General features: G+C 42.0%; 1 protein-coding gene across 9 annotated transcripts in view; it reads left to right on the plus strand.

The window, feature by feature from the left end:
- Nucleotides 1–13,324, plus strand: part of AMN1 (antagonist of mitotic exit network 1 homolog) — a 52,579-nt gene that overhangs the window by 27,882 nt on the left and 11,373 nt on the right. Inside the window, exons 1-2 of one of the 9 annotated variants that reach the window (XM_079303452.1) lie at nucleotides 4,330–5,272; nucleotides 6,663–6,811. The exons of 3 other annotated variants lie outside the window; for them this stretch is intronic. In XM_079303452.1, coding sequence (XP_079159578.1) covers nucleotides 6,774–6,811 — 38 coding nt within the window. In that variant the 5' untranslated portion in view covers nucleotides 4,330–5,272; nucleotides 6,663–6,773. 5 more of the 9 variants (XM_079303449.1, XM_079303451.1, XM_079303454.1 and 2 more) reach the window with 5 other exon arrangements.

The following is a 13,324-nucleotide window of genomic DNA, read 5'->3' on the forward strand; positions in this document are numbered from 1 at the left end:
TTAAACAGAATATCCCAGAAATGTTTGTATTAACATCTGGCACAGAATATACATTTGTTTATGGCATGAACAGGCAAGCATCATCCACCTTTCCCTGTCTTGCTGGTATGTTATTTCCTCAGCAGCACTACAAGTTTGGTGCCAATTTAACAGAAACCAGTCAGCCTGGAAGTATGATTTATATTGAATTTCTCTCAATTACACCACATAGGTGAGTTAATTGGATTTAAAAGGGGAAGGGCAAGGACAACGATAACCAGGCTGACAGTTTCAAAGGGTTATTCTTAAGCTAAATAAGTGCAAAGCAGAGAACAGGGGAGCCTAGACAAGTGCAGAAATTCCTGATGGATGCCATCCTCAGAGAAGCAGTGAAGTTGAAAAACGTGTTTCTTTTCTTCATATGTGCAGCCAGTATTGGTCCATCCATACTGTTTGGTCAGCCAACAGAATTTTCCAGCCATTTCCCTGCAATCATCTGAAAACTCTAGGATGTTCTGTGAAAGTTCAGTTTATGTTACATGTAAGTTTAATTAAATAACAGAACTTTATTCATGGAAATTTTCAAGCTTTGTCATCTTCAAGACTTTCCAAGCTAAGCAGAAAGAGCAATGAAAAAAATCACTTGTTGCAAAGACTTTAATCAAAATAACTCACCTACAACCAACATCAAGTGCTGAAATTATTCTTAGACATAGTGTTTCCTGTTGCTCTCCAACTGCATATTTTAGAAGACCTGCATTACTCCCATTACTCTCCACTTCCTTCACATACCTACATGTTGTGCCATTTAAGTTTTACTTAATTAGAGAGCCTTTGCAGTCTGCTGAATATTCAATTACTTCTAACTTCTGCTTACATAATTTCTGGCAGTAGCTGATGTTATTTCCCAAGAGATGTTAATTTTGCTCACAATGTGAGCAGCATTGCCTTCTGTTTGAGACTTGCAAACCAGACAGTAGAACTATATTTGCCTCACAAATAATTTCTTTTTTGTTGCCTGTTGTCATCCACAAACACCTGAGCAGCAGGGGCATCTTGTTCAACTTAAGTTAGCAGCTTCATAAAAACCAGTGAGGATGGCTGATGAGCTTCTGCCCAGGCAGAGCCTTCCCTCACGAGCCCTGCCCAGGACCCATCTCACTGCCACATTTCTTGTGCTGCTGGGCTTCTCCAGGCCAGCTTCAGCTCTTTGGCTTCCTGAACTGCTCTTGCCCTAATTTGTGCATGCCTGAACCCTTAACACTAAGCAATCCAGGGTTAAGTCACACCTTATCTCTTTAGGTCAGACCATTTCTAGAACTGTTGGAGACAAAACCAGATTTTACTTCACTCACTATAGAATTGACTGTAGCCCAGCACTGTTTGCAGTCTCCTGCACAAATACCAGTTCAGCTCCAGCTCTGAAATGAGGACTCCACAAACTGCCTTCCCCTTACCTCCCTGTTACCTGTGATTTGAGTCCACCATCACTGATTTACAGTCACCCTTTGAAGGGACAAAAGCAGGATACAAGGTCTGCTCTCCTACTACTCTGCAGCAAGTCCAGTGGCTGAGACCACTCATGAAATACAAGTTACACTGGCTACGAACATGAGACACTTTTCCTAAGAAAAATACTCTGCTTGTTACCATGGAAAGAGCATCTTAGGATTCAGACAGGCTAATGGACCAGTCACTAGCTAGTGACTGCTAGGCAAAGAAACCTTCTGGCATCAGAGATCAGTGCTATACCCTTGAACAGTGTGTTCCTTGGTGCTTACCAGTTTTACTGCTCTTAGTCATCTTCCTACTTAGAGAGCAACACAAGGCATTCCTTTAACCCTTCCTCTATTGTTTCTCCTGCTCCTTTCACGTACAAATGTTACATTCATAATCCATTCAGAGGAATTGCAATTTTCTTGTTACAAATCTCAGTTGGGAATCCAAAACAATAAACCTCTATGTGTGTTTAGCTTCTCTGAGTTAATGTAAGATGGAGTATCTTTCAAAATCCCCATGAACAGTAATTGTCTCTGCTAAATTGTTCTAGCAGTCTAATGCTATCTCTGGATAATTGTATATTGCAACAACAAAAAAGCAGGTATTTTGGAAAGGACATTTTCAGATTATCTTTTTTCACTCTTCATACCATGTGGTACCTGCGATCAACTATCCTTGGGAATATCATAAATATTATTTTCAAGATAAAATTACACAATGAGACCACTTCTGTCAACCTCAAAGAGTATAACATGTTACACTTGTGACATCACTTTGAAGAACTCAGGGGGGTTTTATACGGGGCAATCCAAGAAAACCAGAACTTCCATGAGTAATTAGAAACTCCTTAATAAATGCTATGGGCTAAAAGGAACTATGTGAGGAAAAGACTGTAATATATGGATATTCAATTGTCACAATATTTGTAAAAAAAATTTTAAAATTGAAGCTATTCTGAAGGTTTCAAGCTGAGCATAATAGATGATTAAGATTTAATCTGTGGTATAATAAAAGTCTGCCTGCTGTGAATAAATAATCAATTGAAAAGTACTTTGAGGTGTCTAAATGTCCCTTCTTTGCTAGGAGGCTATTTAGGCAGATGTCCTTATCTGTGTATCTTATTCCAAGACAGGAAAAGATTTCACCCTTTACAATGAGGCATTCCAGGCACCCTGTGTATGTGATGCAGTAACTGTGTCTGAGAACTGCAGTGTCCCACACAGGGATGTCTGTGTGGATTCCTCATTGTGACTGTCATTCTGAAGCTCTGCAGCTGAGCTGGGCTGGCTAAAGCTTTCAAGACCCCACACAATACATGAGTTCAAAATAATGGAAAATTGAATCCTTCTGAGTGAATCCTATCTTTCTTGTGCCTGGAGAACCAAGCCATCACTGTGTCAGTGAACAAAAAAAAAAAAAAAGCTGTCAAACAAGACTGAGCAGAAACAATAAAATTGTTTTACTGCTATTTACACTCTATCAATGTTTCCTATTTTTTTTAATACAGCTCAGTGACCTTCTGGCTTCTTGAGCAGTAAACAGAGCTCTGAATTGAAAATCAAGTAAAATTTATGATTACTTACTTCAGCCTAGGTCCTTCTGGTATCAGAACTTGAAGGGAATTAAAAGCATTTAGGTAAACCTGATACATCACTGCAACAGTAACACTGCTTAATAAACACAATAATAGCAATAATAGCAACTATAACACCAAAGCACTGCATGTGTGTGTGTGTGTCTGTGTGTGTGTTTATAGTCTCTAAAAGAAATTAAACCTTGGGTAAGGATGTCACTGATCCAAAATCAAGAATATCTGTTATGCATAAGTATCATCAGCAAAGATTGTCAAGATGCCATCTCTGCAAAACACTGTTTATGTTATTAGAAAACAGTATTTTGAAGGGTGTCTAAGAGAGAAAGGCAGTGCCTGTTGGAATATCACCCAACCACTGAATCATGTAGCTTTTGGTCAAGAATAATGTAACAACCATTGGAAACAGCATGATCTTTATGTTCCAAAATGATCTAGTTATGTGTGTGCTGTTGTTTCACAATTAGGTATGCAAAATCCATCTGGCCTTCTTTAATGATTTGTTTGCAAGTGTTATCTTGCTGTCCTTAAAGAAAACAAACCAGGAATGCCTGTATAAGATCAGGAATCGAGCTCTTGAGGGCAGTCCTAAGCAGTGGGCCACCATCCCCCAGCCAGCTCCCCCCAGTTTCATTGTTGATCGTGATGCCATATGGTGTGGAATATCCCCTGGGTCACTTGGGATCAGCTGTCCTGGCTGTGTCCCCTCCCAGCTCCTTGTTTTGTATCCAGATGTCAGCACAGGCTGCCAGTGAGATCAGATCACAGTGATATTGCAATATGCCTTTCTAGCTGTTTAGAGTTTTTACAGTCACTATTCCAACACGCTCTCTGGTACCTTGTTCCTCACCAACATAATTCTTAGTCACGTTAATACTGAGCAATAACAAGATTTAGCACCCCTGCTAGAAAAATACAATAGTCCCAAGGATCTCCCTTGTTAAGCACAGTGGAGTGGTGAACAGTGGCAGCAGCAGTGTGTGGGCTTGTCCTTCTAGATCTAGGACCTTCTGGGATCATTGTCAAGGAACATCTTAGAAGCCTTTGGGAAGCTTGAGGTTGCCTAATACTGTTGAGAATGGACAGGAGGCCTTGACTTCTAGCAAGGTCAGTAGGGCTAAAGAGCTCTGTCAGTTCTCTGATTAAAGGGCCTCTTGGAAGTTTTGTTACAGCTCACACTGGTTAGAGAGGGCCTGGTCCCCCAAAGCCTGAGGGCTGTGTAAGAGCTGGGACTAAAACACAGGCTTTTGGGGCGTTTGGTGTGAGAAGAGCTGGTGTCTTATCTCACAGCAGCACACACTTCCTCAGCAGTGGTGAGGGTGTGCTACAAGCTGTAGTCCTCAGCAGCTTTTAGGAACACTTCCCCCATGGTGCTGGAGGTCTCAACCCCAACAGACCATCAGAAGGCACGTGCTGTGTGGAGCAGGGGGAGAGACAAACCTTTTGAAATGTTTCAGTGAGCAAAGGGCTGCAGGAGGACGTTAGTGTGCTGTGCATCATCAGGGGTTGTGAAAGACACTGGATCTTCTCTGAGGCCCTACAGCTTCAAGAAACCATAGAGTTCTGCACTAAAGGAGGGGCAGCCTGAGTCCATCTGTCAGCCTGGGGTGTAAAAATCTCTCAGGATGGTGAAAGCTGGAAGCTTGGCATTCCTGTTGCTGCATTCCCACTTATGCTCTGCCTTCACATTTGTAATTACAAAATATGCTCAGTGCTGTGGTTGGAGAAAAGATGCTGAGAGCTCAGCCCAGAGCCCTACAGGAGCACCAGAAGGAAGCACTGAGACCTGCTGCCTTAATGCTGACCCCTCTGCTGTAGAAAATGGGCTTGTCTGCTGACCTGTTGTCTGGAGGAACTTTACTACTTTCCAGGGAATCTGATTTATTGTGGAGAATCTGCAGAAGCCTCTCTGGCTCCCTGATTATTGGTGCCTGCTGCTTTTTCATGTGGGCATAAAATGAACTCTAATTATTGGAGAGACCTGGACAGCATCAAATATGATACATATAGCTCTGCAGGGGTGGTGAAGAAGAACAAGAGCCCATCTGGTCATCTGGCAACCTCAGCCCTGCTGGTCAACTATGATGGGGTTTTGGTTTTTATTAACATGGTTTGCTTTTTGAGGCCTGGATGTTGATTGGAAGAGCTGGGATATACTGGACGGAGGTGGGGGGCACCCTTGCTGACAGGATGGTGAAGCTGGTAAGAGCTTTAAACTAAGAATGATGAGGAAGAAAGGATGAAAATCAAATCAAGATGTGATGAATGAGGTAATCAAGCAAATTATGAGGGCTTATGCAAACAGAGGGGACTTAATCATCAACTTGGGTGTCACCAAAGTACAGGCATATAAACACAAGGTGCAGAAAGGATTCTCTTGCTTTCTAAACTTTGAAACTAAATCTTAACAATTATCAATGTGGCATTACCCACACTGATGACCATGGGCAAATATTTTTTGCTCAGGCTCAAGGATTAACCTTGAGGAGCCTCTCTGCTCAAGGGAGGAATCTCCACACAAAGAAGTCCTCCCTGCTAGAAGTTGGGACTATGCCTTTACAGCACAAAGTGGTTGGTTGTCAGTCATATGTTTCTAGGCCAGTCATGCCATGCCAGCTTTATTTCTAAATATGATGTTGTCACTTGTTTGTTTTTCTTCTTCTGTAAACATCTGTCTTTCACATCCTTGTCCATGACAGTCTTTGTCAGGAAACATCTATCTTTCACATCACTGTGATGGGTTCAATTTAGGATTGTTGGTGTGAAAAATGAGATTTGCAATTTGGAATTTTTTTCAAGTTTAGTAACATACATGTTCATGTGCTTCATAGATTATTCAGACATTCTTGTTTTATTCATTTATTGTTTCATTCATGTTTCAGGAACTCTTCTGTTTGTTGTCTTTACACTCTAACTTATCTACATGATATCTTGTGAATAAGGTTGATACATTTCCTTCTTGTGTCTCCATCCCATTGCTCCACATCCTCTGATAAGGAGTTAACAAATTCTGCTAAGATTCTTCTCTGGTGTTCTGGTTTTGTCACTGTTGTCTCTTGGACAGGTCAATCATCAGATGTGGGAACCAACATAATTGTTTCACACCGTTCTCTTAGTTACATAGAAGCATTTTAACATTTCGTGTTTTGCTAAGGCCTACATTCATCACACCATTATATCTGTAAACTATATAGTACATACTTAAACTAATAGATTGTTATACTGACAAACAGCTAAATCGAGTTATACCTTGTACTATATCCAAATATTTATGGTCAATATCAGCATGCAAAAGCTAATACGTAATGCCAAATCAATATTACATTGTAATTTTTAACATTGGTCAGGCTGACCTCAGAATCCTTCAACACTAAAAAACAGTGTTTTTACTGGAAATGAAGTATATTAAAATGGAGTTCAGAATCTTGAAAGGAGGAAAGAAGACAAAAGCTAGGACTGCTTTCCTGGACTTCAAAAATCTTCAGCGTATTAAGGGATGTACTTGGATGAATCCACTTGATATGATCCTGAAAAGAGAGCAGGTATAGAAAGGCTGTTTTTGATTGCTGGGATTGTTTTGTATCTCACACAGAATTCACTTTCTACAAGCTCAAAAATGACCTATTCTGCTGTGCAGGAGAACCTGCAAGGATGGCAGGAGGGTTTGCACAGAACTGCAAGGAGAGCTTGACTGAACTCAAGCATGAAAAAGAAACATTCAAGAGGTGAATATAAGCACAGGTGAACTCAGAAGGAACTGTCTAACTCTGCGGGATGAGTTAGGAAAACCAAATCAGTCTGGTCAAGGGATGTGAAAGGCAGTAAGAAGTGCTTCTACAATAGAAAATGTGCACCTGTCCCAAAGCTGCAGTGGGCCATCATGAAAGGTACAGTAAATGTGGGTGATTTCAAGTGGAACTTAGGCAGAATGTAATGCTAGGTTTTGGTTGCAGAGACGCACATGTTAGCATGAGGAATTGCTGAGCCTGAGCATACAGTGTGTGCTGCCACTAACAATGCAATCTGAGTGTGCTCTTTGTAAGGGCCTGTTCCCAAACCTCAAGAGTGTACCCTCTAGAACATTCAGTATTGTACAGTATGAGATGGATGGATTTGTTTTACTTGGAAGAATGCTGTAAAGATGTGAGGAACAATGAGACTATTGAACCTCACCACAGAACTCTGTACAGCAGTGGCTCCACCAGAGAGGATTGTCCTGGTCTGCTGCATTGCATGTTTCCCACCATTGCAGGAGACTTGTAAGACAAACTTTTAAAACACTTTTTTCTCTTAAGCATCTTTTGTTTTTTTTCCTTTTGAGATCCAACATCACACTACAGAACTCCACACTACAAAGCAGACAGAACAATTTAGGTTCTCAATGCCTTATTTGTCTCAGTGTCTTGGGTTGCTTGATGAAGGAGGTAACCAAAAATATGTGTTCTATCTATGTGTTAAAAGCAGGTGGGGCAGTAATTCTTATATTGGGAAAAATATCTTCTGTTAATGGGCCGTCTGTTAAAAGCAAGTGGGGTTGTGATCTTTATCTTTTACACAACTCATCCTCCCTCCAGGAAAGTATCTTCTCTTAATGGGCCATTGAGTCCCACTGCATGACTAATAAAATTACATCACCCCCTTGTGAGATGCTCTACCCAGGGGGAGGCGCTAAGCATTTCTACCTGAATGAGATTTAGAACACCTTTTTAAAAAAAAAAAAAAAAAAAAAGTCAGCCTTTTCCCACTGGATTCCCAGAGGAAAACGAGAGCCTTCTACATCATCACTGGACCTTTGGAGGAAAATGGTACTATCCTAGAGGAGCACTGCTTCAACTAAACCACATCTGTCACTCCAAGAGAACTGCAGCCACCATTTAATTGGACTGCAACCAACACCCTGACTGTGACTGATGGGGTATCAGGTTGTATTCTGGCTCTGTCAGTGGCTTTTTTTGTGCTACTGCATTTTATTTAAATTTTCCTATTAAGTTGTCGTTTCTTTGATTTTTTTTTATATTTACACATACTAGTAAAGAGCTGTTATTCCTATTCCCATACCTTTGCCTGAGACCCTCCTTAATTTCAAAATTATAATAATTCAGAGAGGGAGGGTTTACATCAGCCATTTCAAGGGAGGCTCCTGCCTTCCTTAACAAACATCTGTCTTTCACCCCCAGACACTTGCAGTTTGAGTTGAAAGGGATCTTTAAAGGTCATCTCTTGCAACATCTGTGCACTGAGCAGGCACATGTCAACTAGATCAGGTTTCCATTGAGCTTGATCAGGTTTCTATCCAGCCCAGTACAGAGTGGATAATTATATAACTTCTGAGTTCAGAGGATCTGCAACACAAAGACAAGCTGGAGACCAGTCTCTTGCATCAATACTAAGATCATATCACTTCCTTAACAATGTGATATGCAAAGTGCATGCACACAAGTTTGTAGATGATTCAAAACTGGGAATAGTGATTGATGTTACTGATTGTTCCCAAAAATGAGGTCCAAAACATCCCAAAAAACCTCTGAAATATTGTGCATGCTGAATATCAGTGCATGCTGAATAAAGAAAAGCTCCTTTTTAAATTCTGTATTTTACATCCATATTCATTGATTTTCCAGAACAAACATATGTATGATAATAATTTCCCTGAAATCTATAACATATTTTGCCTACCCCTTTATGCACATATTCTTCTGTCCTGGGGGTTTCTTAGGTGGTCTCTGGTGCTTGACCCCGAGAGGAATGTCACATTTGTCTTTACAAACAAGCTGTAGATCTGATGGTAGATAAGGCTAGCACTGAGAGATAAAAGAAACAATGGGATGGATTCCACTGATTGATGAATGGAAAAAGATATTTGCCTTTATAAACAAACTGTATGTTCACTGATAAATGAAATTGGATATCGGAAGATGAAAGAGGCAGCGGTGAAAAACTATGAATTCTATAAGAATTAAAAATTAAAAGGAAGGGTTATATATTAGAGGGGAATCCCAGGTATTAGGTGTTCCGGGAAGTCTGTGCCTCTCAAATACCTCAGCCAATGGGGAAAGAGAGAGGGAAATGCAGCTGGGAAAATAGGATAAAAAGGGAGGCTGTGTCCTCCAAAAATTTCAGAGATCCCAGGGGAATGTCCCATGGCCTCTCCCTTTATTCAAATAAAGCAAAAAGGCCTCCTCTGTCTCCTTTTTGGACATAAACCTCTGGTGTTTGTGGATTAATTTTCCTGACAACCCCAAAGTGATACCTGACTGCCCAGTGAACTGGTAGAAGTTGACACATGGGCTGGTTGCTTTCCAGCTCTTCTTGCTGAATGGAAATTGTGCAGTTCCATAGGCCAGTGGTTTTGGAAGAATAAGCATCATGTTATCCTAACAGGTGCAGGTGATTTTTCATCTGGAATCATCATGATGTCCCTCTGAATAGGGACAACTGACAGGTTGGAGAAACCAACAGATAGGAACCTAATGAAGCTAAGCCAAGACAAGTGCTCTTCTGCACCTGGGAAGGAATAGCCCCATGCAGCAGCACAAGCTGGGGCCTCACTCTTTGCAGAGTCTGTGTTCGAGCACTTCCTGAGTCACTCTTCATAGCTTGGTGCTTTATCAGTACAGTTTCTCCACATGTTCAGGCTGATGTGGCTGATATCCTTCCTGCAGCTGCCTGCATTCAAACCAGTGTAAGAGCAGCAGCATGCGTCTGTTCCTTGGGATAATCCGATGGCAGTTTGAGATACAGCATAGGTGTGTGAAATTCAGCGCTTCATGAGCTGCTTCAGAAGCAGCTCCTAAGGTTAGACAGTTAAAGTCACTGGGCTAACCATTTATTACTTCCAGTTGAGAAACTGAGGAATAGTAAACCCACCTATGCACAACTGTAGCCATATTTTACCCACTTCCAGACTAGCTCATGGAAAGGATGGTGAAGAGAATCTTGTGAAAAATAGGAAAATAATTAGTTGCTTGTCAGCCAGGCCCATGTGCTTTTTAGTTTTGTCACTCAGGCACACAGAATATGTTTAGTACCACACAGTTTAGTCCTGATCCCAGAAAAGGGATCTGCAGGGAGACCTGTCAATGAAACCAGGAGCTTGTAAATAACACATGTGAATTAAAGTATTGACATGACTATTACTTAACAAAATAAGGACTTGAATTTCAGTATAACAGAATAGCTAACAATGGGAAGGAAATTTAGTAAGCAAAACTGCTAAAACAGGAAGACAAGCAGCTGGATGTAATATATACATATACCCTTGTGCAGGGAAGAGATAAGGAAGACTGGCTGTTTTTGCATCAACTGTAGGTTAAAAATAGAGTAGCTTGATGGAATGTATACCTAGCCACTTGCTTACTGAATACCTAAAAAAAAAAAAAAGGAAAGAAGGAAATGTAGTAAAAATGTTGTAGAAACCCACTGAAATCTATGTGGAGCAGAAATGTTTCTAGAGAAGCATTTCATAGAGCACAGGCTCTAATGCTTTTTCTCAGCTAGCTTAATAAGTGTGTTTTTTACAGAGAAAAATTGTTAATCTGTCGATCTTTTTATCCTTGCAATGGTATTCAGTCATCGCGAGCCAGTCATTGAAACATATTTAATTATGTGCATGAGGTGTTGCAGCCAAACTGGTCACATGCAAGCAATTTTTCTTTAGGGGGTTTTGTAGCTTTCACCATAATGGTACAAGTTCAATCATCCAAGTAGGTACGAATGGATATTTCTAATTATCCAATCACAAAGTACATTCTGTATGCTTTGCAACAGTATCATCATGTATCAGCATCCTTGTGGTTTATTTGTTAATCCAGATGTTTCAGCTGTTGACTTAAAGTTATCAGGTATTACAGTCTGCTATGTAACAGTTGGGTTTTGCTATTATATATTTGCTTTTGCAAATTATTATAAATTGTAATCACTTCTGTAGCTATATTGCAAATCATAATTGCTTTTGGGAACAATAGAACTAAAATTGTGCATGAAGGCTATTGAATTGTGCAAGGCTATCACAAGGTGTAAGCGTGCTTGCAAAAAATGTATCACGAGATATGACTGCTCTTGCAAAATATATAAACAGCACAGGCAGAGAACAATGTGAAAAAACGAGGGTTTTTTTTTTTTTTTGGTAAAATTAAAAAATTTAATGAAGGACAATAGGAGACAAAGATAATAAACAGCCTGGTGCTTGGCATATAGCCAAGAGCACACTTGCTATTTCGAAGACACTTCTTACATATTTTTTTATTGCATTAGCCTACTGCATATTCATAAACAATTATGCATATTTAAACTTTTCCTCAAACTAGTTTACATGTTCCAAGAACTGTTTAGCTTGGCTTTTCCTTGGCCTTTTTAGAGCATGCACATTTTTTGGTTGTGGTTTTAGTCTGTTCTTGTTACTTTAAGTTTGGGCTTTAGTTTATGCTTTCTACAGACGGTAAGCGCTGATAGTAGCAGGGTTTATTATTCATAGGTTTATTGGATGTTATGCTAACCAAGCAGACAGTTTAATTATTGCAAGCATAACTACATCAATTATTTTATTATTATGTCTAAGTTCAGAAATAAAAAGTATATTTTTATAGCAAAGTTACTTTAACTTTATACATATAACATTCATTTTAATATTTGCAAAACGCCATTTTTATGTGTTTATAAGAACAAGATACCGTAAAAAGGGAATACCAAGTCTAAAGTGGCATCAGAAGATGTCCCTGATGGGCCCTGGGAGAGCGTGGCCGCGGATTGTGCAATGCTGAGGGAACCTGAGGCGGAGCTGTGGCAAAAGGGATCTGAAAATGTGCAATGCTATTTGGGGAAGTAATGCAGCTGCAACAGGACAAAGGACTGCTGGCTGAAGAGCTGGGGGTGCTCCTGGCTGTTGCCACGCACCCAGCGCTGTCACTTTTGCTTTATTGGTCTGTCCCCTATTATCCCTTATTAAACTCTTAACATTTTGAGGAGCGGGCTTCGTTTCTCACATCAGGCATCAGCAGCAGCCTGTGTTTCTCCTAGATACGGATCCCTCAGCTAATCTGGTGAGAACAGGCGTTTCATTCTCTTAGTCAATCACACGTTCTTTTTAGTAGGGGTAGGTGGTGGGTCCGAGGATGATGAGGATGATGATGGTGCAGTGTTTATATACTCACAATGCTGCTAGCTTCTAAGGACTGTGTGATCTCAAGTTATACCACACCATCTAGGCAGAAATGTAAAGGAAAAAAAAACCCAAAAAAACAAAGACAAAATTATTTGCAGGGCGAAAGAGCTGGCAGACAGCAGGCTGTTATCGCCGCAGATGGATGGTGATAATAGTAAACCCGGGGCTGTGGAATGCCTCCACTAATGGCAGCAAGGAGGGAAAGAGCTCTTAAAGGATCTGTGGCCCTCGCCTGAAGGCTCCCAGCCTCCCTGTACTCCTTCCAGGCCTGGGAGAACACTTTCTGCTAATTATTAAGCTCTGGAAATGGCGAACGAGAGCTCCGCTTTCGCGGCTGCGGGGCGTTTCGGCGTTGCGGGCCGCCTGAGGAGCCGCGCCCCGAGCGCCCCGAGGCGACCCAGGCGGGCCGGCAGCGGGACTACATCTCCCGTCATCCCGCGGGGCGCCGCCGCCATCTCGGCACCGACCGCCGGGCCGGGCCGGGCCGGAGCGCCCGCTGTCCCGTTCCTCGCTGTGTTCCTCGGGCCCGCCGCATTCCCCGCTCCCCGCCATGAGCTGGGACGGCGCCGGCGAGGAAGTCCGGCACCTCCTGGACCTGTGAGTGCCGCCCCGACGCGCTCCGGCCTGGCCGCCCTGCGAGGGGCCGGGGGCAGGGCTCGCAGGCCTGGGGGCGGTGGCGGAGCGAGCGCAGCGAGTGCGGGCGCTGGCCGGGCCCGGCTCGCTCAGGAGCGGCGGCTGAGGTGGCGGGGCTGGGCAGAGGGGCCCCTTTGCCAGGAGCTACAGGGCCGGTGACAGGGGTGACGGGGTTTGGCAGGGAGGCAACAGGATGATCCTTGACGGCTGAGGATCCCTGACTGCAACTGGCCCCAGAGAATCCGGTGAACAGTGTTTTGAGTTTTTCTCCATGTTGATACCGAGACTGGTTAGAAAACAAGTTTTCTAACACGGTTTGAAGAATTAGAAAACAGACATTTTGTTCCATATCTGGACACATCTGGAGGATTTTTCCTTTAAGCGGGTACATCGTGACACTTTACAAAGGTGTTTATTGCACGGTGCTCTTACGTATTCTTTAAAGCCTACTTCTTGGCTAA

Source organism: Erithacus rubecula, assembly GCF_903797595.1.
Source record: "Erithacus rubecula genome assembly, chromosome: 4".
In the NCBI taxonomy this organism is placed as follows: Eukaryota; Metazoa; Chordata; class Aves; order Passeriformes; family Muscicapidae; genus Erithacus; species Erithacus rubecula.